This window comes from Syngnathus typhle, linkage group LG10 (genome assembly GCF_033458585.1).
Source record: "Syngnathus typhle isolate RoL2023-S1 ecotype Sweden linkage group LG10, RoL_Styp_1.0, whole genome shotgun sequence".
Lineage (NCBI taxonomy): Eukaryota > Metazoa > Chordata > Actinopteri > Syngnathiformes > Syngnathidae > Syngnathus > Syngnathus typhle.
Window position 1 is genome coordinate 7,739,263 of NC_083747.1, and position 27,485 is coordinate 7,766,747.

The 27,485-nt window shown below is 40.5% G+C and overlaps 1 protein-coding gene across 3 annotated transcripts in view; it reads right to left on the reverse strand.

Moving 5' to 3' along the window:
- Positions 1 to 27,485, reverse strand: part of LOC133161371 (low-density lipoprotein receptor class A domain-containing protein 4-like) — a 95,804-nt gene that overhangs the window by 15,342 nt on the left and 52,977 nt on the right. Inside the window, exon 1 of one of the 3 annotated variants that reach the window (XM_061289818.1) lies at positions 8,491 to 8,915. The exons of the other annotated variants lie outside the window; for them this stretch is intronic. Within the exon in view, the coding sequence (XP_061145802.1) occupies positions 8,491 to 8,584 (94 nt within the window). The 5' untranslated portion in view covers positions 8,585 to 8,915. Of the gene's footprint in view, positions 1 to 8,490; positions 8,916 to 27,485 lie in introns of those variants that run through there. 3 annotated transcript variants of the gene reach the window in all.

Here is a 27,485-nt window from a genome sequence, read left to right on the forward strand (position 1 = left end):
GCAGACAAGGTTATCCACTGGTTCATAAATAACCGGAATGTTGGGAGGGCTTTGGGGACTTTGCGTGATTCTTTTTACCCTTCATTTGTTGACTGCAAACATCATCTGTTACCCAAGCACCAACATATATTCTCATCGGTAACAGACGACACACACTGTTTATACAATGTCCTGAAAACCAATATTCATCCTGCCATCAGCAAAAAAGAGGCAAAAATCCAAACAAGCTTACAAAACCAAAGTTAAAACTTTACTTTAAACAGCTCTCGGATGATTTATGAAAGGTGAAAAACACATTTGATGGTTTGACACGTTTACCTTGTGCTACAAATCCATCTCATACACATCTTCGGTAACAATGTTTCTAAACTCTGCGAGCATGACCGCCTTGTGACATGCGGTCTAATTGTGCTGAGCTAGCAGAGGAGAACCCATCACGCATATGTTGCTCAACCAACTTCAGCAGATGACTAGCACCTCTTCCGCTCTGTATTCTAGCCATGAAGTTGAGATGCGTAAAAAGCATGAAGCGGAGCCTTGCGGGCAGGATTAAGCAAAAGCAAGAGACTCAGTTGGAAATTTGAGGAAGGGCTCAAAAACAAACATAAAGGGAAACGAGACAGGTTAAACAGCGTGACTGAGATACAGGAAGGCAACATCAGCAACCTCAAAATGGCAAAACAAGAAAGTAATCATGGGGAAAGACATGCTGGAGATAAACAAATGCGTGTCCCCTCTTTAATACTAGGTCATGACCACAGGCTGAACTCGGGGTGGTTCTGAGCAACAGCGGCTGGCGAAGCAAACTATAAAATAGAACACTACAGACATGAAGAAACACACAGTTGTGTACCAAGATTGGGAGAGTCTTAAAATGTTTTGATGGAGAGAGAGTTGTCTAAAGGTTAAAAAAAATAAGGAGTGGTACAAGAAATTTATTGTAGTAAAATGTCTAACCCTATTGTCTCCCAGACAAACAAATTGACTCTGACCTTTTTTTTTTTTTTTTAATTGGGTGGGACCCAAATGTTTACTGACGGGGCAGGCGGAAGTGATGACGGAAGTGTTTTCAAAATGACAGGGTTGGATGGACAGATGCTTAGATCAAGAAAAAAGACGAACAATGACGGAAGGGTGCACAGGTCATGAATGGAAGACGGGACCAGCAACATTTGTTAAAGTGCGGTTGAGGTTGAAAAAGAAAACAAAAAGAAGCAGTTACAACGACCGAAAACTTTGCAACAGGACATCTCCCCATCCAGCCGTGGTTTAGGTGATCTGTTGGGTTAATCTGTCTGACAGATGGGGTGGGCTGTGGGTTAGCAGAAGGGAGCAGAGGCTACAGTGTACTCTGATAGTAATGGGACAGCACAGGGTTGGGCCAGGCCGGATGCTGTGACCATGACCTATATTAATAATTCACACAGGATCATCATGCTGCTCAGAGCAGAAGCCCTAATCATAATTAGCAACACTAGCAAGCAGCCATATCCGCGTCAAGGGGAATTCCAAGCGGGAATTGCCCGTTAAAGGGTGACAAAAAACTTTTCCTTTTGAGGGTGAGTTGCATTAGCCCAAGGACTGATAGTTCAGCACAAATGATGAGCCAAAACTATCCATATTTTGTGTTGCATACATGTTTGCATAAATGTATTTTGATAAGACATAACTATGTAGCAAAGAAAACTAACAAAATATTATCTTTTTTTTCAATTAATGTGGTGGTGCTAGACAGTTTTACCTAGGGTGGCACGAGGTTAAGTTGGGATCGGAGGTTATGGGAATTCCCTGGCACATTTTATGCATGTCACATGAGTAACAGCCTAATGTTTGAGCATCCAATTCCTGTATGCTATGCAATAACAGCTCTCACCTAGGGCTGCTAGAAACAATTATATTGTCAGTCGACTAGCAGTTGCAATTAGATAACAAATCCGATTTGAAGTAACTTAACAAAGGGGTGAGGCGCGGGTGGGCCAAACTCTCAACCGCGCTCAAAAAGGCTTCCACTGCCACAAAAATCCTGACGAGCTAGTTTTTATACCTGAGCGCACGTGTGTAGGCTACGTAACCACAGAATAAAATGTTTTCTCTGCAGCGTGCATAGAGGTAAGGCAAGAGAGGAGCAGCGTTGGGGGTTGAGAGTCGAGGCAGGGCCAGACTAGACAACCTCTATCCCCAACCCCCCTTTCCGTCTGCTTGTGTGTTAGTGTCTGTCTGTGGGTTTGTCGTTGTGTAAGTGAGTGCTCCTCTTTCCCTAGCCAGACAATAGAGCAGTTCTGTGCCTGATTAGGGTCAGATGGCGACTGCCAAGAGGAGGAGGAAAAGCAGGAGTGTGTTGCAGACTTTATATTAGGGTGGGCGACCATCAAAAATATTGTCATCGTTATTATTTCCGATCGATATAGACATCCCGATCGATAAACATGACTATTAATTTTCGAGCCTAGTATTAGAGCAACTACCAAAACTTAACTTTAAAATATAGAGTAACTTAAAAAGAACAACCAGTAAATAAATTACGGCAACGTATGCAAATAATATCAATGCAAAACAAGAAATACAGGCTATTCCTACTGTGCACAGCTTGGCCTTTTCGGGGCAGTGTGGGAATCCGTAACTTTGTGGTGGTGTTTTTCCACATAAACCAATGTTACTTTGCGCTGGAGCCCTCATACCACAATTTGTGCATCTGACATCACAAAAGATTACAAAACTGTGACTGAGTGACATAATGCGATATCTTAAGTACTTCTCTTTTCCTTGCCAAAACAACTCCACATGAGGGTCATTCATTCCGGAATCCAGGGCATCAGTCACAAGATACCATGAAATGTCCGGGCAGCAGACAAGAGTACTATAGTGGGCATACTGGAGTCAAAGGAGGATGGGGGGTGCTGTTTGAGCCTTCTATAACTTCCATGAAAATAAAATTGCAATGGGTTGTCCGTAAAACAATGCTCTTCAATCATAGATTGCAGTCAAAGTAATGTGTTCCTCCAGAGGGAGACATCTTCGTGATGCGAAGCAGCATGCAATCTTTAGTCAATCACCGCACATACAGCATTCATATTCAAGCAATTACAAAACGGCTACAAGGACCATTTATTGTCACAGGGGGACCTTGTTGACTCATTCAAACACAATTTGTGTTTCTTGCAGAAGCAAACGGCAACCTTTGGCAGAACATAAATTTGGATTCTTAAGTGGCTCCCGCTTTGCTGCTTCTCAAAAGACTGAAGTGAACAATTTGATTGGTCAATATCAATTAAACATGTTCATTTAGCCCAAAATGATATTTCACATACAGAATCCTATGCTAAGCCTTTACTTGCTACATGAAACATGCAACATTTTGAGGGGGATATTGACTTACAGAAATATGAACATATTTTTTGCTTTTTCATTAATCCAATAAACAGTAGCCATAACGTAACATCATAAAACATTGTTAGCAAGAGTGCACATTTTTGGATGTCAAGCAAGTAGCTTGTCGATACATGAGGTCATCAAGACTGTACGATTAAAAAGAACTGTACTGTATTACTGAATTTAGTATGGCAGGCCTTTGCGAGCACTGGGCTTGTTTTAATGTTGGCAAGCGATACAAAAGATATCATTGATATGTTTCTGAAGATGTACCCCATTAACTCCCTTGTTAAATCCTTGAAGTGATTCTTGTCAACAGTGCCTCCTCCCCTTTGACAAATTAAGCTTCTTCAAAATCCACAGTCAACCCCAAAAACACAACATGCCCATACATGAAATCAGAAATCTACTGAGCTTGCATTTTCCTCAAAACGGTGGGCGGGGTAGCGTATTAAATTGATCTTATGTATAGCATAATAAAAATGCTCTAATACATTTCGCTGAATTCTGTGGTGGGCGGAGACAATCAGCTAGTGAAGCCAAAAAAAGAAAGACCCCCCCCCCCCACTCCAAAAAAAAAAAAAACAGCCCTGTGCTCTTGTTTACAGTCAACATGCATCTGGAGTGCAACACTTTGGCATTGCATCCACAGAACTGTAGTCATGAGATGCGCAGCACATTGATTCATTCGCCTGAACTCTTAAACTGTGAGTAAACAGATGTGAGGAAACTCCCCACTCCCATCCACTGACTGCCCACCATAACGCTTGACGGACGGCCTGTCTGAAAAAGACGACGACTACAAAATCTGCTTTCCGGGTCCCAAGGGCATTTATTGTGTGTGTGTGTTGGATGGGGGTGCAGAATCGAGACACAAAGGGAATCCCAGCAGCCAGAGTGGCTGGGTGCTATTGATGCTATAGTGTTATGGAGTGTCGGTAAACCCACGACAGGAAGGACACAAAAATTTCACTTTTTACTACATAGGACTGTTAAAGCAAAACTGACCTACTCTGCTATCTCTGCTGCACAGAAACAATCTGCACCATGTCTTTGGAAATAATGGTCCACTTTGATTTAAAAGCCAACATTCTCCTCGTTCTCTCTCAGTCACACTAAATAAAAAGTAATACTTTACCTCGTCATTCTGAATAAAACATACAGAGCCAATTGCAATTATTGTCTGTAAAATGACAGCAGTATTTGGAAGTAGAGTCAAAGCCATGAAAAAAAGCTGGTAAGACGATTATTATGCATCACAAACACCACTTTCCGGTTTTGTTTGGTTTCACGCACAACAAAAAAACAAACACAGGAACAGATGTGTTGTGTTCTTTCAGCGAGGCGATAAAAATCAATATTCAGTTTGAGAAACTAGTTTGTTCAAGTTCAAGTGACTTTATTGTCAGATGTGTTACACACACATGACATACAACAACCCTGAAATAACAGACCTGCAGTGCTGTAATAAATTAACTAAACTGTTAATAAAATAAAGTAGTTTGTCTAAAACATGTACATTCATTAGATTATAAAAACTACAATCAATATGGTCGATCCCGACCGCCTGCTATAAGAACCTCTGTTTGAGTCTGCTAGTTTTGACCTTTCCTTCCTGATGGCAGCAGTCAGAAGAGGCCATGGGATGGGTGAGTGGGGTCACCTGCGATCCGAGTGGTCAGGTTGGATAAATGTCTAGCGGGGAGGCGAGAGAGCAGACACCGATGATCTTTTCTTTTACCGTGTGCTGCAGGACACAGTGATGCTGAGGTTTATACAAAATAGTCAGGTTGTAATAGGCTGGTCAGCAAGAAAAGCTTAATAGAAACTGAGTAGATAGTTTCAATTACTTATTTTCATGTAGCTATAAAATAAACTGTATAATGATGATATAGAGTTATATAACAGAACTTACTGTAATCAAAAGATCAGTGGTTGGTGTTGATTTTGTGATGACTTGGGAGATGTCTTGAAGGAAAACTGGAAACTTGGCCATGTCAAGTCCAAAAGCGAATTCCAGCAACAAGTAGCTATTTTTATTTTATTTTTTTAACTTTGGTTAAAAACTAATAGAACACATAAACCACCTTGTTGAAGCAGCGTTGCCGCTCCCAAATGCGCTTTCAAATCAATAGCCATTAACGATTGAGGAAACAGTGAACTCTGGCTCGGCACCCGCAGATTCACCTAATTTCGAACCCAAGCTTTTACAGGTCAAACTTAAAAAGATTAAATGAAAATATCTCAAAAACCTGATGTGGTAGAAAAAAACGTTTTTTTTTTTTTTTTAAATCAGCATCAAAACTTCATTTTGGGATACATAAAGGCATTATTAATAAGACTAGACTGGAGTTTTCTTTGTACTGTAGATTCTATCAATCTCAGTCACAATTGCTCAGGTGGTGCTTGTTGGCAGTACATCTTAGATCTGAATGTCTGTACGGCGCCAATGTAAACAGCACCACAAATCCAAACCCTTCAGGTCAACTTCATCGTGCTTCATAATACTATTCGCCATGACGAATCTTCTACTCATCTTACTGTAGGTGTCAGACTGAATCAGGTTCCATTCTGCAATGTAAAATTAGGAGCTCTCAAAGGAATATAGAGTATATATCTATTGATCTAAGTCTACATCTAAGTTGATCTGTAAAGCCCAAATATATTCATCAGACTAAAAACAATAGCCCGATTTAAAATCTGCAGCACATGAGCAAGCAATTCAAGGATTGAGGGGAAAAAAAAACAAATTATGGTGAACTTGCCTGGCTGTAGACAGAAGAGTAAATATTGACTGCAACTACAGTTCCTCCATGCGTGTGTGTAATTGAACGTCTGTCCAAGTGTAAACGTGAGCGCATTTATCCTTTGTACGTTTTTCAGTGAGCGTCAACAAGTCGTCATTTGCGTGTGCTGGCCCGGGGCACTTGAACGATGACCTTGCAGCCACCTACACACAAACACTATTTACACGCAGGAGAAGTGATCAGACCATTTAAGCTGGCTGGCCCTGACTGCAGAGGGTTACAAACACAGAGGCACATTCAGGCACAGCAACACAGTGACCTTCTTCCTCAAAGAGAATATACATCGCTGTGACTAACACGAACACTCACAGAATGCATGACGAAATACTTGTAGATATATTACTAAGGTTGATTCAGTCTTCTGTCATCTCCAAACTTTTTTTTTTTTTGTAAATGTAAAATATAAAAGTTTTCATTTCACATTTGTTTTTTTGTTTCTCTTTCCTGGCCAGTATGACCAAATAATTCTTGTAACTGACAGGGCTGGTTAAGTGACAGACTGATAGTAGTACTACTTTGTCTTTTTTATTTTCAGAATTTGTCTAAAGTGTCTTGGAAGTTGTCTTTAGTGTCATGTAGTATAAAATCAAGACCGAATCCAAAATTCAACTAATAACTTCCTTGCTATAAAAACAAGGATGTATTTTTTACATGCGATTTAATGGCCTCTTTGCATAAAACGCCATGACATCATGTGCTCTGGGGCTTTTGCGGCTTACCCTTTTCCGGTTTAGGGTTAGCACAGCCATCTTTGCAAACTCTCAAGTAAAAAGGATAACGTGAGCCATTTAAAATGGATGTGTCGAGTGTTTAACAAATGTAGCATTTCTTTCAGCAATATTGTGATATTTCAAAACCACTGCAATTTTAGTGATGTGAAATTGCTATACATACGTATATACATACTCAGTTCAGGAAAAAAAAGAAAAAAAAAAAGGAATAGCTTGTCTCCACTAAAGAATTCAGCAGAGCATGAGCTACATTATTCAGCCTTGCAAACCCAAGGCTGCAGACAATTCTTTTTTAAACATCAATGACTCAATGGAAATTCTCAATAGTAATGTGTTAATATGATCAAGAAAATGCAATGAAAATATCAAAGAAGAGTTATTTAAACTAAATAGATTTATGAAAAAAACAAACATTTGTCAGACTGCTGTCATAAATCAAAAGATCCAAGCAACACATTAAAAAGTTTGAGTAAATGAAACTGATCGAATTGGACTCGCCCTTTGTTTTTACCTGCATCCCTGACTACTCCCACGGGACAAGCAATAAACTGGATGACGCGACATGGCCGGTCAATGCCAGGTGAGCCATGAGTCAGTGTGCCAGACAAACACACACTTCTTGGTTACAGTGTGGCGTCACTGCAGCCACACTCTGCTGCCAAATCAAAATCGAATATCCTGCATTTGCCACACGTTGCCCGAGCTTGGCCTTTGCCCTAGTGGAAATAACACACGACTGGATGTCTGCCCGTCCGTCTGGAGCTTTTCTGTACATGTTGGTCATCTTTTTGTAATGGTTCTCATCTATCTGCCTGGTTGGGAACTTACCTCTTGTGTGTTTGTCTTTGACTACATTGTGTGACTGACTGACTGTCCTATCTGGTCTGTTCTGTCTCAGCCGTAAATAAAGGAGCATCTGCAGTGGATCTAACAGGCAGCATTGAAGCAGGGCTGATAATGACAGTTTCTCCGTGGGCTACTCAGACAGCAGACAGACATATCATACCATTGCAGCGTTTCCTGTTAGTGCTGACTGCCAACTATTTAACCCTGTGTAGGGATCCCTTATACTATGTGCACCGATGTCAGCTAAACAGAGTGTAATTCATAGAAACAACCCGCCGTAAGACAAAACAGTAGTCACGTTGCATGCCTTAAAACATATCTCATCAGTAATGTGTGCAAAACGTCAACTAAGGCATTAATCATTTAATAGGCTATTGTGACTGGAGACCTCTCTGCTTGCAAGTGCCTGCTATATTAAATAGGCTAAAAATACCCTCACCCTTTTTCTGACTTCATAAAACTTGAAAGCCGCATCAAAAGCCATTATAAATATCAATTGTCACAAAGCTTGAAAGTTTCTACTGTATTGCGCTGACGCACGGGAAATTGAAGTAGCAATTTTTTTTCTGAGAAGACAAATTGTTAGAGAGTAATAATAAACGAACCGGTTTCTTCGTCTCGTCTCAAACTGCACCGCACTTGAAAGTGTACATAAAACGGATTAGGCACTCCAATGGTCTCTGCAGGGCCGGATTTAAGGTCATGGGGGGGAAAAAAACGGCAAGTATGATACTCACATATCTCCATTCCCTGTGGCTGGGAAGCGGTACAGTTACAGGAGCAAGTGACATTGGAATTGCCGGAGCCGCCAGGAGCTGTTAGGTTTTGCATGGGGCTCGGTGGACCGGGACACCGCTCCGGGGAGAGAGCCGCCGCCGCCGCCGCCACCGTCGGGGAGCCCCGACGGGAAAACAACGAAAAACTTCCAGGCAGCGGCAGCAGAGTCCGCCGCTTCGGCTGACTCGCGTCAGTTTTGCCCGTATTTTCCAGGGTGTTTCTCACGCCATTTTCTCTCGGGATGGAGTCGGAAAGTGAATTGTTTGCCAATTTGAGGTTAAGCCATTTCTTGCAGCTTTTGCATTGTGCAGTTCTTGCAGTTCCTCCGCCGCCGCCGCGAGCAGCTGTCTTCCAACTAGACCAGGACAGAGCCGGGTGGGTTTAACCCCGCCCACACTAACTGACAGCTACGCTGACCAATCATAATACTCATGAGGAGGACCGCACTGTTGCCTTCTTGGACACGAGACAAATCTCTTAGAAAAACTGCCAAGTACACGAAAGTAAAGTGCATTACACGACACGCAAACAACGATCGTGCACAGTTTTCCATTGATCATTTTATCAAACTAGAAAGTATTGAGATGATTGCAGTAATCTCTTGTTTTCAGTATACAGTCTCAATTTCACCTGTAAATACTGACGCCTTGAAAAATATCATACATATATTTACATTTAAGGTAAGATATGGCAAAAATCTGACCTTTTAAGATTTTTTTACATGTGCATGTTATGTGCATGCAGTATAAGAAATAAAGTTGTAAGCAGCAACATGTAGATGACAATGGAGAAAGGCCAGGACAGTGAGTAATGCATGTGCAAGCATGTGTGTGTCTGACTAGCCAGGGGAAAGGGGGGAGGTGGTGGTTGAAAGCGTTGACTTGAGTCAGAAGAGAAACAGACGTGCGGCTGGTGGTTGACAATGGCTCTGGGCGAGCAGACCAGAGGGGAGCAGGAAGAAGAGGGCTGGCTAGCCTGGTGTGTTTTGGGGGGGAGGGAAGAGTGCTTCAAGTTTCACTCCCTTGTTTTGGCTGGCCTCAACCAATGAAGTAGGCCTTTGAAGAAGCTAACCTTGAGTTGACCCCCGCACCAGGCTTGTGGTTCAGGGCCACATGTGCTACGGAGAGGCGTGACCCCCAATGTACCCTTTACCCCCACCATATCCCCTCTGAATGAGGCCCGCTGCATCTAAGCGCACAGACTGTACAAATACAGTACCATCAGCAGTCTTAAAAACAAACTGGGTTATTTAAATCTTACGGACTCTGAAGGCCACTTTCGACCAGTAGGTTATCAAAGACATAAATAGTCCTTAGAGGTGGTACTTAAACAAATCATAGGCACAGAAGGGGATCAAGAAATAAAGCCTAACAGACAGAAGGACATAGTAGATGTTTTTTTTATTCCTGTGAGAGACAATAACGGTCTTATCGCAATAGTACAAATGATAAACATTTCAAAAACTGTCTTCCCTCTGTTGGATTGCTATTTTTACACAGCAGTAAAATGCAATGGACCTCCAGCTAGCAAAATAAATACACTTTAAATAAGTGTTGCAACACTAACCATGATCATTAAATATTTATCTATACAGTGTATAACTCTTCATGTGCATATTGCAGGCATTCTCTCTCAAATTGACTACGCACAAATACCCCAACACCACGAAACAATACACGCACACTCAGCTACGCACAGTCTGTCTGGAGCGTCAATTTAGTCCCCCAGGGAGCATGCAGTGTGACACCACTAACAGGCCAGACCAGACCAGACAGCCAGCAGACAGATAAATACAAGGCCCTCCTGAATACCAAATGCATCATCGTCTATTGGTTCCTCTACCCTCCTCCATGACTGCATCTTCGGACGTACACACACACACACACGCTTACGTGCACACATGCATACAGAATTTTCAAAGAACAATAGCAAGGGTTGAGGGGGTCTGGGTTTGAGCCCAAGTGGTGTGTAGTGGTTGACACCAATTTACAGCGCCATCTTGTGATTGAAAACGGTGAATTAATTCTCCCAGAATTGCCAACTGACTAAAAAACGAGTTTCTGTTGTTTTTGTATTCTTGTTTATATTTTTCCACCTATTGCCACATTATGTCAAAAAAAGAGGTGCACATTAAAATATGCAATTTAACAAATCTTACTACTTGCACAATTTTTTTATGGTTGTTCACTGGCATTGAATAGATGTTTATACATGCTAGATTTTTGTTTCAACATGCTTCAGTGTTTGAAAAAAAATATCATTAAGCTGTTCAAATGGCAAATGAGCAGAAACTGAAAGTCAGACAAACAACCTCTAAATGAAATCAGTCATAATTCAAAAGAATAAGGATTATGAGGATTTTTTTACAGTACTGTATCCATTTGAAGTTGACCATTTTTGTTGGGATGTGCAAAAAATTACCAGTATGTGCAATTGTACTTCAAGTTTAATTTACATTATTCTTTAAATGTGAATTAACCTCAATGTAATGTCAATACAGTGTCAAACAGAGAATAAAAACACATTTCATTGTGTTTCTAACATTTTATCCGCTTTGTTCCTACACAAAGAGCAAAGTGCCTTAATAAATGGAGCAAGGACAAATTAAACAAGTTAAACTTGATTAATCTTAAATGCTGCCAAACATAAATAGGAAACCTGTATTGTGGTGAAGTCTGCCAAAACATTAAAACTACATGTACAAAATACAGTCGTAATACAATTAACATTTGTTATGCGAAATCTTGGGATTGGATGAAATACTGTAAAAAATGCGGCCCAATGCAGAGACAAATATGATTTGTTTACCCTGGCAAATTAATATAAATTTTAAATACAGGGACTTCAACAACAGATAAGTGTAATTATCAAAATTCTGATAAAAAAGATTTAAACAAATATTGTCTACACACGTTTAGAGTACTGTATGTCTACATGTTTTGATGCATTGGAAAGCTTCATCAGCAGTAGGTTATCAAAGACCTAAATAGTCCTTCGAGGTGGTACTTAAACCAATAATTGGCACAGAAGCGGATCAAAATCACTTGCACAATCACCAATGTTGGCTATCACAATACTATCTAATGGCAAGTGGATTTGCAATGCCCAGGCGCAATCATTAAATGCAAAATACATATTAGCAAGAGAGATAAAATGATGGGTCTTTTCGCCATTGTCCTAAATGCAGAGTCACCTCTCCTTATGATATTCATGAATTAACCTCCATCCATCTCCTGGCTGACAAAGCTGTACAGCTGCAGAGACCAGAATGAGCAGAGCCAAACAAAATGTTGAACCTTGAACTGTTAGCTCAACGTCTTCAGCAGAGGGCTGAGGAAAATACAAGCCTCTCCAGACAGTTCGATTGCAGACCAGGGAGTCACGTTCAATAAAAACATCTGGCATGCCACATCATATTTGCTGTGTCTTGCCCTTGTCTGGCTACAGTGCTATCATATCCTGTCTCTACAGGTGTGTTTGATACACCCAAACACACATGCACGCATGGGCGCACACGCGTACACACAGACAAGCACACACACGTGCATACCAGCCTAGCCTAGACTAATGATTTTGTTTTATTCCCCAAAGGATGCACATATGTGGGTCTCAAGAACAAGTCGAGAGAAACACGCCTTGCATCCACCTTTTCATTGGACAAAACATCCCCCCCATTCTCATTTTGCCGCAGGCACCACTGCAATGACACCTCAGCTTCTTCTGAAGTCGTGCAGGAGAATGAAAAAAGAGATTGGCAGGCGTGGCAGCATGTATCGGTTTGAGTTTAAAGGACATGGAAAAACTCAAGAAAGAGACAAAGTCAGAGGTAGAGGAGAAAAGAAGACACGATGACAAATAGGAAGGAAGGGAGGAACGAACGCAGAGAGAGAGAGTGGAGCATCAGCATGTATGGAGCTCTTTGCACCCCTGTGGTAGAGCCCTGCTGAGCATTGTAATGGGCTGTCTGCCCAGCTGGGCCGATGAGCTCATGTCTGGCTTCAATGCCAATCTCCTGAATTGGCACATGGCTTGGCAGGTTGAGCTCTGACTCACCACCTCACCCTAACTGCCTCATAGGAAACACAGAACATGGTCAAGACTGGAAAAGTCAACAAATAATGAGGACAAGAAAAAAAAAAAAAAAAAAAGGACAAAGGGTGGCAGAGACAGCAAATGTGTATATCATGAAGTGTCAGTGTGTGTATTTGTCGGCCATTTCTGTCACAATACTGATAAGAGCCCCAGACCAGACGGCAATAATTACACAGCTTCTGAGACAGACAGCGGCTATAAATGTGTGAGCGTGTTTAAAAGTGAGGGTAAAAGAGATACAAACAGAGAGAACAAGGATGTCTGCTGTGCTGTGTGTGTGTGTTTGTGTGTGCGTGCGTGCGCGAGACTGAGTTTTATGCAGCTATAAACAGTGGTGATCACAGAGTGTGGACAGCGTAGGTTATAGCCTCCTGCTGTTAAGACTCCGTCCCAAGAGTTACAAGTGCACATGCACGTGTGCTCAGACAAGCGCACTTTTTTTTTTTTTTTAACAAAACCGTGTATGTCAAAACTAATGAGATTGTAGTATGCAATCATGTTGGACTTCATAGCCTTTTGCCTTGAAAGACACATTCACAAATTTGAAATTTATACAGGAAAACTTTGTTACAAACATGCTATTTGGGGATGTTTCTAGTGAAGGCATCACGTAAAAAATGATTGGTTGCACAAGGTTAAATGTAGGTAGTCAGTGAACAAACCACCATTAATTAATAAAGACCCTGCTATACAGTACAAAAAAAAACTTTAGATGACCTAATACAATTTCCTGTCACATTGCAGTGACTTAATGACTCACCGTTCATTAAGTTCAATAGAGGAGATTCAAAGAAAGAAAATCAGAGACTCGGTAAGGCAAACATGACAAAGCATTAGGTCATTCACCGCAGCAGACGGTAAACACAGCAAGCACTGTACACAACTTCACACCCTGAATCACATTAAAAGACAAAATACCAATATAATGACATATCTGTTGGATAGCAACTTCAGAGAAATCACATTAGCGTGAAGTCTCATGACCACCATTCATCCTGTGCCCTGGCAAACTTAATTGTGGCATTTACAAGATTGAATCATTTCTAGCCGTGTAGCCTCAAATCCGAACGCTATACTGGTGATTACTTAGTGAATGAGCAATGACAAATCTTAAGTATTAAAGAAAAAAAAAAATGGAAACCGCAAAGTTCATTTTGCATTTGATGAAAAATCATTTGATGACAAGTTGTCTTAAGACTATCGATTCCAAACACTGTTGACTTTAAGGCTATAGAGTGCAATAACAAATGACATAAAACACCAGAAAATAGCCACATGAGACAATACAAGTGAAACAATAAAAATACACAAGGACAAATAATCGTCCAAGGTTCAAAACCAGAGGCTATAGGTGTGTTTTAAAACAAGATTTCAGTCTGTAAACACCACAAAATATGTCAATGTTTCTTTAAATGTTGAACAGTGGGTGTGATTTATCGAAGTCAAATTCCTTCTTTGGCACGCTCAAACATGGCGAATAAAAACTCTTGAATCTTAAAGAAGAGAGTTGGGAAACAATTTCCAAAGCATTGCTACACCACAATTTATTGTGAACAAGGTCAGCACCAAGTCGAAGGTGCAATTACCATAAAACGAGTTTCAGTCAAAACTGCCAAGAGGCTTATAACAACAATAAAGTAGCTCAAGGGATTCACATGTACTATTTTTCTACACGATATCAAAATGCCTTTAACATCAAAAATAAAAAGACCAATCAAAACATAAAAAGTCTCACAAAAGCATGTACGTATACTTCCTGAAAAAATTATAGGACTAGGCTAGGACCTTAATCATGGTGAAGCATCGTGGTAGCATCATGTTACAGCAAGCACAGCCACCAGAGGAAACTGTTCCAGTACAAACAAGAAAAGTTTGCATTGTTAGTTGGCTGTATTAGCAGAATAAATATTGCATGGCCAATTTGTTGGTATGAAATCACACAAAAATAACCATGAAATTGTTAAGCCTCCCACATTAGAAAAACATGCTGATTGAGCGCTCCAAATGTGAATGGTTGTTGATCTGTGTCAGGGGTGTCAAACTTGTTTTTTTCGCGGGCCGCATAGTAGTCATAGCTTCTTTCGGAGGGCCATTATGACTGTCAACCCAAATAAATGTATGAGCACCTCATATTATATACAGTAAAAGCTACAAAACAAACTGACAAATAACTCGTTTTCAAATCAGACGAGTAAAAACTGGTCAAATATTTAAAAAAAAGATATTAAAAGTGAAGACAATTTGTAATTCTAGTAAGGACACACGAATTTGATGCACAATCTGTCTGCGCGGGCCACACAAAATGATGTGGTGGGCCGTATCTGGCCCCCGGGCCTTGAGTTAGACACGCGTGGTCTATGTGATCCCTGCAATTGGCTGACACCCAGTTCAAGGTATCCCTCGCGTACTGCTCGAAGTCAACTGGAATAGGTTCCAACTTACCCTTGTGAGGAAAAGCGGTTCAGATGATGGATGGATTTTACAGGATGGGTTTATAACAAAACAAGTTAAAAACAGTTTCCAGTGCCACAAGTTATGATGTCAACTTTGGGTGCCTTAATGTCCTTTGACTATCAGCAGCATGGCAACACTGGCAAATCATTTTCAGATTTGGACCGTTAAAAAATTTCACAGGGCATTCATGGCATTGGGCCAATCTCATCTGTTGTCCTGTCTTTCATTTTGTCTACGTTGGCCTGCCGTGGCCATTGGGAACATAGTGGAAATGTAGCCTCAAGCAGAATTCGGTTTTGTTTGACTGCTGTTCTCTTTTCCAAGTCAAATTATTTTTATCCTAACAAAGATTCTCTCTGCGTGTTAATGTAATCTCTCTTACATCAATCTACAAATGTCATAACATAAACTACAGCCAGTGATGGCAGCAGGTTCAGAACAGATGGATGCTCATTATGAACAAGTTGAACAGATCCAAACATTCCAAGAAATCCTCTTCTCTGCAGGTCTGGTCATATCACACTAAGTGCTATAACGTCCATATTGAGGCATATCATAAAAACATTGCATTAGGTGAGAGATGCTGGGCTCGGTGCTTGAAATGACAGATGGATGTTAGCGGGAACATGTTGCAGCACAACTAACCCGCTACCACCCTGGCAGAATTTTGAAAAATTCAGGTTAGAAGGAATGAGCAAGCTACACTAACACAGCCGCTTCCTTTGGACCCCTTAGTGAAATGCCTGGATCTCAAACACATGCCATACCACATAGCTTTGTCAGCTTCCAGGATGGCTCGCGCAGCATACAGTTTATAAACAACATTGCCCCTGACAGCTAGTCTCGGCCGAGCCAGCATTCCCTACTGCCTGCCTCTTTGCATCCTACGGCTCTGCGGCACAAACGGGAATCTGACAGCTTGTACCAGGCCAGCGAGGATCCCTGGCAGGGACCCGGCCTCCCTCCAGCTTCTCTTTACAGTAGTTATAGCCGACAAAGGACAACAGGGAAGTCATCCAGTCACTCCATAACGGCGAAGAACCAAGACGCTACCTATATTTGGCTGCTCTATTTCCTTTGCAGGAACTGAAATGTATAGACAAGCACAATTAACAACAAGGATTGGACAAATTTGAATAATTATCATGGCTGTCATCTATTCATAGAACCAAAAGTAATTCCATTTTATTATCTATGAAGCAAATATTGGCTTGGAAACATGACACTATATGAGATTTGTTAGCCTTTAGCTGAGCTAACCATCCGGCACATTTTTCAGCAATATGTTATATTTTGTATCGTTCCGTTCGCAGGACATGCAGTCAGCTGGGAATACTTTTCAACAGAGATGAAATCGTTGTCATTGAACACGCTTTGAATTGGTAGTTAGTTCAACCGAGCTACCCTTCACACCTAATATTGGTGTTGAGATGGCACTAAAATCAGCTTTGATAAGATTGCAAAAAGGCTTAAGAAAAGCGTTTCAGATGAGCAATATTCTTCTGATGTCTAAATCGTTCTCTTGAGGATACGCAAAAGCATTTCAATTGGGTTGATGTCTAGGTGGCCCACTCCTAAGCTTTTTTGAGACATTGTTACACCATCCTTCAATCGACAAACAAATGGTCTTAAGTCCTTCTGCAAAATGTCTTCAATAACATCGGAATTCATCCTTCCTGGAGATGATAGCAATGTGTTCACGCTCCGAAGAACAAAAGCAGTGATCAACTTTACATCCACCATACATTTTGATATCCCGTTACAGATTCGCACACAATACTAATTTCTTTTTTTGTTCAACAATTAAATTAATTTTGTTTCGTTTTTAATTATGTAAACATAAATTGAACTGTGACATGATCCGTTCACTGCGCACCAGTTCCTTTTTGGATCATACACCCAAATCTTCCATACCAGCCTTAAAAATCCATCTCAATAATCTCCAAACTAACAAAGAAAAACTTGTTTTGATGGACAGATCTGGCAGAATGAGATAAACATGTTCATTATTAATCATGAAAGGAGTCCTTTGGAAGAATCTCAGCACCCCTTTTAGTCATCATCATCTTCATCGCTCATTAATCTCTCCCCTCTTTTTCTCACCCAGTAGGGAGGCTCACCCCAGTCACAGTTCCTTGTCCCCTAACTGTGTAGAAAAATCTACCACCCAGGCTTAAACGCATGCACGCACGTACCATGTGTACACTCACACACACACAGACACACACACAACTCATTAACCAATACATTCATGCTGGTAATGCGAAGCGCATACACACATACTCTCGTCCACAGAGGCTCCTAACATGGGCATGAAGTAGGCACATTAATTACATGAACAGTAGGGGTTTCCAACCCTGCCATGTCCACGGTGGGCTTTGAGATATTTAATGAACCTGCCATTGCGATGACTAACCCCCCTTAACCTAGTACTAATGAGACTCGCACAAACACATACGCAAATGTACTGTAGTAGAAGTCAAGTCATAGGGATTTGTCACTAGCAGAAAAAAACCCTGAAGCTGTTTTGATATTCACCATTCTCATTTTATCCTTCTCATTTTAATGCATCCGGAGCCTGATGAAATCATTATGCCTCTGCAATGACTAATGGGAGCATTTTTGAAAACACAATTATACACACACAAGACAAAATCTGTTTGAGTATCATTCTTGTTTGTAATGACGCTTTGCCCATTATAGTCGGTAAAAGGCTACATTATATTACTAAGTTATTAAAGTTTGTTTAATACGTTTTCAACCAAGTAAAGCTAATGTTCAGTGGAGCATCCTAAATGAATTCATGTTTGCAAGTAACGATAAAGCGCTGCATATTGTGTTACTGCGGGATGACGTAAAATGATCTCGTGTTAATTAAAAAGTTACAGCAACCACAATGCGGATAACACCAAACAAAACTATGATTGCTAATTATGAGAGACCTTAAGTAAGCACACATAAGCAATAATCGGCAATATTTGGCAACTCATGGTTCTCTCGTGACCTTAACACCCTCTGGAATCTTTGGCCAATCTTCCAGCCAAGATCTAGCATGAGAGTGGGAGACAGTTTACATCCAAACAGCACATTTGCGAAACTATTCTGACATCCTTGAAGAAAATTCAAGCACCTGACAAGAAACTCCCAAATTCAATGGATGCAAAAATTGTCGATCTGCTGCCAAATAAGAGGACCTTTGTTAAAATATAACTGAACCCGTTAAGAGGTTAGTAGCTTGTGATTTTAGCAAACATGAGCAGGAATTACTAAACACCATGCCAGTCATACATATATACAGGTCATCATATAAATCACTAGTCTTCCCATTGTTTTTATAGGACACTGCCAGTTGTTCTTCTAGTACCTACTTTTATGTCCAAAGTAAACCAGCCTACTTTTCGATCCCTTTATTCGTCTCCAAGGTATTTTCCTCCATTTCGCACTCTAGTGGGTGAGACGGTACATGCTCCAACATAGCCAAACTGTGCTCTATACATGCAAGCTTTGACATGCATTTCTGCTCTCCATTTTCTGAAGGAGCCCATATCTTTAAACTTCATACGCTCAAACAAACGCAGCTGCAGCGTGACACACTCTAATCCCATGAATTCAGTTTCCCTGCCATCAAACTAAATCCCATATCCCCCTACCACCTCATGTTTCAGAATGCTATGCGCATTTACACTCACACGCAGATCAATGAGACACACAAAGACACACACACACACAAAAAAACACTCCGATTGGTGGTCATGAGGCCCACCCGGAGGTGGTAGGCACCATACCACACAGTCAGCCTGTCTTCTAAAATTGTTTTGTCTTCAATCAACCTAGCAGGGCCAGTTTGTCATGCAAATGCAGCCCAAGCTTGCCTTCCTTTGTTGGCATGACAGATTAGTGAGTGTTAGTGTGCATGTGTATGGCATCTGTGGTGCACACTTTTTTTCATCTCCATTTTTCATTTTCCCGCCTCTCTAGGACATTAAGGTGTGTGGAGATGTATCTCTCAACTTCTTCCTTATCTGCTTCATTGTTGTGACGTACGTACGTGTGTGTGTGTATGTATATATATATATATATATATATATATATATATATATATATATATATATATATATATATATATATATATATATATATATATATATAACTGTGAGGCAGACGTGCGTACCAGTGCCTCACCATGCCGCGCCATTATAATTATGAATCAGGATATATTATATTGTTCTTTTAATACGAGTTATTTATTCATTTATGTTACAATCCATTATACTATTATACTATTAAACAATTTATAAGCATGGAAATAAAATGTGTCTATGTTGTAAAGTTGTAACATTGAAGCAATATTTTACCGTTATTTTCTTCCTTTTTTTTTTTAGAACAAAACATTTTATTTACTTTTTATTTGTGTACACCTTTCATCTTATTTAATGTGTTCTTTTTCACCTCTTTATTTTACTTTACTGTTTCCTCCCACTCAGCCATCCATCTGCTTATGTATGTCTGTGTGTCGGAGCATCACAGGGCCAGCGGAGTCAATAGTGTCCCAGTAGGCAGCACGGGTCAGGTAATAAATCTCTCTCCCCTCTGCAGCGCAGTGTCGTGAAGGTTTTTATTTCCTTTCTCCCAACTCAGCGGGACAGGGTGGAATAGGCTAGTGCAGGTCCGGGTTAGTGTGGAGAGACCACCATAAAGACACTTTATCAGCAGGCATGCAGTGGACTTGCAGAATAAAAGCCATTTCCAAAGGAAATTTGTATTTATGCTTGTCAGTTTGCGATTGGCTGGTGACCATTCCAGGGTGTCATTAAGTCAGTACTCAAAGTCAATTGTGATAAACTCTTCTTTCTCTTCACTCTTTTTTAATAAAATGGTATTAACTTTGTCAGATGCATCAACGATGAATTGCACTTGATCAATGTGTGCAAAATTCAAAAGGACTCCTTCAATATGAAAAAGAAATCAAAAGAAGTGGAAATTGCAGAGCAGACAAACCAATGAATAAGTCTAAATCAGTGAGCCCATCAACTGATGTACTAAAGTCACCGAGTTGAATGTTGCAGCTTTCAGTGTCAAAATAAAATGCATTTGGCGTTATTGCCTTCTATCTGATAGTTAAATCCAACAAATAGGCATCTTCAGATTTGCTTCACTGGGTGCACAAGTGCAAGCTACAAACAGGATAACATAACCTCCTAATATATTCAATCTCAGTGATGTAGACATACTTTACAAGAGCTTTTGCAGAGTGCAAAATGAAGTTTTGGGGAACTCAAAAGACTACACCCTCATCTCCCTAAGAATGCTAAGACATAAAATGTTTCCTTATTGTCTCAGATTCCTGATTGGTTTTCATTGGACAAACTCCCCCATCATTTCCTCAATTCCTTTCTTTGCCTCATTTCCTGCCCTCAACTCCGACGTTCTCCACATCCTCTCTTGCTTTTGCTGCTTTCCGCTCTTTTCTGGCTATTCACTCCCTGCACAGCTCTCTTCTTGCCTTGCTTCTCTTTTGGTGTTGTTAGTGATAATTCAGAGTCTGGTCAATAGGCTGAATATTTAAAAGTTGAAGTGTCAGCATGTGGCTAGCAGGCAAGATCATTTCTGGAGACACTGAACAACATGAAGCAGAACTCAACTCACCCCAATCTGTGTGTGTGTGTGGTGTCAAAATGGGCATCTGTCTGTTTTTGAATGTACAAGAGCGTTGCCACGCAGTCACGTGTTACATTGCTTTATTTTCAATACGCACTTTTTACTCTTTCATTTGCCCTAACAGACTGGACAAGAGGGTTGCGCATAAAAAAAAGAATCCATGTGCCAGATCAGACAGAATGAGTGGGAGGAACAATGACCTAGTTTCCAAAAACACTCAGCTAGCACCACTAGCACTCTGGAGAACAAATCACGCAATGTACTTCCACTATCAAATTTGTGTCTGTTCATCTGCATCTCTGTTTTTCTCGCTCTTTTATCCCAACATTGTTCATCCTGTTTTTGCCCCTCTACCTTTTGGATATTTTACACGCTATCTTACTTTTAGTTGAAAAGGCACACGGCAGGTTGGGGATGAGTGTGTCTGTTTGGTAGTTGGGTTAGTTGCTGTGTCATGCTGCACTGCTGAGAGGCCACAGAGTCCCTGACTGTTTTCTGGATTTGGGCAGGACAAGTCACAGCATGCAAGCTCCACTCCTGTTTGCTCTTTACCTCACACAAATGTATAATATTAGAAACTCATTACTTTATTAGATGCAGTTTGTTGTGCCTATGAATGGACATCAATTAAGTGATCCACATTATTTAGACAGTAAATTCACTTTTTATACATATTTGTCTGACTATTTGCACACATCAATGCAGTAGATGAGTAATTCTGTTCTTGTACTTATTGATTTATACTGTCCATGTCAACGATGCAGCCTGAATCTACCCCAATGTAGGTTATCGTAGTGTTGTAGTGATCTTGGTCTGGAAACCAGTCTCAAGGCCATTTTTTACCATTCCTGTTCTATGTGTTTGCTCCTGTCTGACTTAAGTGTTGATCAAGCCAGTATGACTGAGAGGAGCGTAATACGGAGAATGCAGGTGCTACGTTTTCTTCTCTGTGTCGCCTAGAGTGCCACGCCGCCTGCACACAGCGTGGATAAAGACCACTGAAGACGCAGCGCCCCCGAAAATTTGGAAAACAATGTCAGCAATCTCGTCAATAATCAAGTTTGGAGTCCATTTGCCAAGTAAAATGTAAGCAGGAACACTCTGCGACATGCAAATTCTATGGTGCACTGCTGACAAAAATCCCCGTAATCATAATGGATCCCTGTGGGATTTTTTTTAATTTGACAAGAACACATTACAATATCACAGAACTGTCTTGTACTGCATAGAAAAAAAAATCTTACAATGCCCTGTCCTCACCTGATTATTCTTTATAAAGTCAAACAACCTTCTACCAGCAGCGTGGGGCCGTTCTGTCTGAAGACAACAAAATACATTTAATAGCCTTGACAATTTGTCAAAATCTAGTGACACTTCATCAAAAAGCAAGGGCCTCACTCCATTATTCAACGAACAATGAAATGGGACTTTCTGCTGTGTTTTTATAGAAAAGAACAAGAATGGTTTGTTCAACAACCCAAGATGGCCAAACAATTTGAACTACCACCTCCTTGTGTAAACAAGTAACAGAGGGAAAATAAATCTTTTGAATCAGAAACAGTCATTGGATTTCAAATAATAAAGCGCGCTTCCCTTGATGAACAGCAGAACACTTCACGGGAGGTGAAGCAGCTTGGCTTAAGTCAAATAACGGAGAGAAAAGAAATATGGTAAAGGCAAAATGCGTCGTTGCTACAGACAGGTAATTCCACAGCTTCAGGGAATTCGTTTTGTTTGGGATGTTGTAATAATGTTCAATACTTGGATTGGCTTGTTGTATGTGTGATAAAAGCACGCTCACACCCATAGTGTGCAGCTGCTGACAAACAGAACATAATCAGGGCCAGACTATCCAGATTGGTCTGCAGCCAGACTCCCAAGGACAACGGTAGAGTTGCAGGACAAGCATAGTGTAAGCATGCCGGGAAGATTTACCACAGTCGACCCCAATGCAGCTCGCGTGCGTGCTGCCGTTTTAGAAATTAGCCAGAGTGGAGTGAGCCTCTGTTGCCTCATTGATGTGCACGAAAGAAAGACGTTATCAGTTATCTGTTCTTAAAATGTCACAGCAATCTGTCCACATTTGTGCTCTGTGATATTTTCTCTTACACTATCAATGCCTTTCTGTCTTAAATGGCATTCAAAGTAGGAAAAATGAATGACTGCTGAGGAAAATGTCAAAATATGCAAACTTTTATTCTTTTCTTGTTGTGTCAGATTTATCTGACATGCTTTCGTTTGTGAGAAAAGGAAAGCCAGAGTGACCTGGCTCTCCATAGCGGCCAACGCTACTACTACGGTTAAAGCCAACGGCACTTCCTGTGGGTCTGTACGCTGAAAAAAAGACTTCCTTTGCTCCTCTGTCTTCCTTCTTCCCATTGCTCAGTCTATTTGCTGTCCCTCCCACCTTCATCGTTCTTCGAAATGTCAAAACTTGCCTCTAATCTCCTTCTCCCGCTGTCTGAGTTTGTCTTTATCTTGACAGCCCCACTTCCTCCCCGCAATACTTATCAGAGCATCTCTCTCTGTTCTGATTCCGCACCCCCCCTGACTACTTTCTCTGCCTCCATGCTTCCTCCTCATTCTGCTCTCTTCCTCTCTAAGCCTCTCAAAGCTTTATCTAGCGTTTCTGCCTGCCCTCTTTTGCGTCTCCACTTTTGAAACTCAGACTCTTCCTGTTTTTTTGTGTTCCACTTCAATTTAATTCACAATAAATAAGGCTTGCATTCAAAGAAAGGGGAGTGCAATAGCTTTTACCCTCTTTTCGAATTATTTCTAACAATGAGTAAAGTCCATTTTCTTTCATTTTTCTCTCAGCACTAGTACCTGGAAAAAAACAGCCTTTGTGCACGCCAATCTGTTTCATGTGCCATTTTGTGCGTGGAAGAGTATTGGGCATTTTAATGGATGTAATCAGTTGGGCTTTCAAAGCAGCAAAAATAGCCAGCTTGCTATTTAACATACATTGGATGGGGCATTTATTTGCTGTGATGTGATGTCACCAATTATTCTCCAGTAAATTAGGGACTTTAGTCAAAAAATAAAAACCCACTCAGTTTGGGCAACCATCAAAAATAAATCCCAGTAAATCTTAGTGTTGTCACACTTAAGACTGGCCTGTATCTCAAGACCACACTTTTAAGGTCTTGATCATGTCTCATTCGCTGACAACCAACAAATACTATTTTGGTAGCTCAGTGTAAAAACGTGCACCAATTCATTTTTGTTTATTGTGTTTGGGATTTTGGCAAACAGCCCCAATGCTGTCTTTAGTCAATCACTTTACGATGATGTCTTTTAAAGCAATGGATGGAAATTTACCATCTAAGTTACTACTGACGACCAAGCAGCTCATAACAGACTTACCCGTCAATCTTCTACATGGTAAAACAAATCATTAGCATCGTATTCAGAGATGCTTTTCCATCTACATATAGAGCACCAATAACTGCTAAATTGCCTGTCGGAAATGTCTCAGTATAAGGATCTGACATACTGTTCTCATTTAAGTCAGTTCCACCAACATCTGGGCCATAAAGAGAGGTTGCTGTCCCACAGCCTATAATCAGTCTATCGCCATAGAAACAGCAGTGTCTCTGCCCACGTCACTGTGACCAAGATGTTACTGGGAGACAAAATGTAGATAATGTAGTGAGGTTGAGTTATTTGATATTTGTGTTTAATTGTTGTGGGGAACTGTAATACCAAAATACTGTAGTAATTGTTTTGGCAGCAGAACTTGGAATATCCTGCCTACTGTGGACAAAGCACTTTTACTTGTTGCCTTATATGAAGGTGCAGGTTGCCATGCAAAGAGAGTGAATTGCACATTCACATATATAACAGGGCAAAATCAGGAGGAACTTGGGGCTCAGAATGGATGACTTTTTGGACTGGAATAAAGAGGGACCCTTGTCTATGAAGCCAGTCACATCTGTTGCGCAGTTGGTGGCTGGCGTAGTGCAAAAGTGCTTTAAGGAGACTGGCATTTAATTCTCAATTTTAGTGATGTAATCTCAGTCTTCATACGGTATTTGTCTGCAATTACATTTACCAAATATTCTTTTGAAACAATTAGCAAAATATATATCATATCTCATCACTTTTCTTTTTACACTGCAGTTGGCATAGAGCACAGTGAACAAACCATTTGTAATTATTATTATTAATTAACTCGGATTGTCATCTAGAGTGAAAAATGTAACCACAGATACACGACGGTACAAATCTATCACACACAGATAACACTTTAGGTGTGTGTTAAATTAAGATGTTTTAACATAATACATATAGTCCACAAAACAAATGAATACATGAATACAGACTGTGAAGACAGAAAATGGTACACACCTTCGGACCTGTCTACAAGACAATAACTATTTCAGATGGCAAAACAGGGCATCAACACAATTGGACGAGAGAGTAGCATATTGCCTCCGTGTGGAAAATAAGCACGGACCAAAATGCAATTTCAAAAGAAAACAAATTTCAAAATCTACTTGAAAATAATCTCTACCAAATCACTTCATAACAACAGATAAGAAAGTGGTGGAGGTAAAATAGGGAGCAAAAAAGAAAGCAAGAAAGCGAGTGAAGGACCCAGGTAAATCATAATATTTTGTCTGGGCTGCAAACCATCGTCTCATTGCTAGATCCACGCTGAAGACTTGGCAATTTCTCCTTGAAACAAGAGCCGGTGTTAAGCGGAATACTAATGGGGGCCAAGGCTTGCAGAATAACTTTGAAAAGGGCAGTAAAACTAGAAAAGAGAAGGAGAGAGAACCAAACACCTTGGGTCGCATGCAGAATTAAAGACATCTTCTGTAATTATAAACAAGACAATGGGTCTACAAGACACTATTTTATAGAATACATGAAGATACAGTGAAAAGTGTGCTTAGTCATTACAATATTAAAAAAAAACTGTGCCAATGTCCCCAAAATACTGGGAAGATAATGGAAATGTGCCTTTTTTTCTATAATTGTCCTTGACTGCAATGCATTGTGTCACGATAACATGGGAACCAAGGCTGTATTGCTATTTCTTAAAATGCTACTTCCCAAAAACATAGTACATCACTGGGCAGCTCAAATTCTTATAATGTATGAGAAGGGGACATCCTTTTAGCCACGCACCCAAATCCAAAAAACTGAAATAGTGAAAATGCAGAGGCACCTGCTAATGCGTTACTCTTGTTTTTCAATTAAATACCTTGCCTGATAGTTTATTTTACTCGACAGTCTCACAACTTGTATTACATTTTGTTGCTATGTTTAATAGTACAAAAGCTAACAGAGTGGATGATGAAGATAATATAAATGGTTTCAGGCCTTAGCTTTTTTCCCAAGGTTATGATCTCAGCCGCTCACTATGTTAAGTCTCTGAATGAGAATACTTTATTGATCCCTTGGGGGAATTTGCCTTTGAAGCAATCAGGGTCAACCAGGGATTTATTGGTGCGAGTAGCTTTGTAAGGAACAGTGGCCGTAACTGGGCATGACTCACGAAAGCACTGAAAGTATCTTCAGTCATCCTGGTCTGATTTTAAAAGCACAAGCCTTGTGGTTTTTTGGCCTTCTTTTTCACTTCTGCTGCCTTTCTCATTTGAGGAGTACTCCCATTCCAGGAAATGTGGGAGGATTTGAAACCTATTTGCTCGTCTGTATCGCCTTTCACCCGGCTCTCTTGGCATACTGCCGCATCAGAAGTGTCAGTGTAGACCCGTCAAATCTGTACTTCCATTTCCAAACTGTTTTACCTACATCAGATAAGAGCATTCAGATAATTAGATGTGTGGCAACATTTGTGCCAATTACTTTCAGCACAACGGAGTCACGGCGTTGAACTTCCAACTCTGTAACTCTGGTTACGTCTCTGATACAAGGTCAGAAACTGGAAAATTTACAAGTTGACCTCATCTTCCCCTCCTGCAGTACATGCCCTGACAAAGAATTTCAAGTGTCATGCATATCATTATCATCATGCAATTGTCGGTATGTTGTCAATGTATCGGTGACGTCTAATCTATGAAAACAGGATTTGCTTTTGGGACTTTTTAAAAATTCCAGCTCTATTAATTAATTTGTTATTTTCATGTTGGTAAAAATGGCAAATGTGCATGGAGTTGGAATGGTAGAACTCTTTAAAGGGTAGGTCAACCCAAAAATGGTCTTGTTTTCTATGTAGCTCAACTTGTCGAAACACAGTATTTAGATAAGTGAGGGCATACACAACATATTATCGGAATTGTTCAGGGTTGACGTCCCCTTTAAAGCAACTAACATTTCTCAAGTACTGTGTTCCACAAAAAGCCTTTTTGTGCATTTGTGTGTGAAACAACATTTTAAGATGAACATTTCTCATTCTGTTTATACGTGTTTTTATCCCTTTGCTGACAAGTTTACATCAACAGTTGTTGCTGTTAGTGTTGCTGTGCTGCTAAAAGAATATTGACAATATTGACCACATGTTGACAGAAACAACATAACTGTCATTCATCGAGAGGATGACAGAATTTCTCCAGTTTTTCTCTGCATGAGTCATTTGATGGCTGATCCAATCACTGTGACTGGAAATGGAGATAGTTCGTGAGGTCATTCTGATGTGTCTCGCACGGTTTCTATTAAGTTTGGTTCTAGGGCAGCGGAGAGATTGTTGCGGGCATTCAATAAACATGCGATTGTGATTGTGCGATTCCCAAAGCAGCATCTCAGCTTTGTGTGGACAGTACAAATCCAGAAAATTACCCCT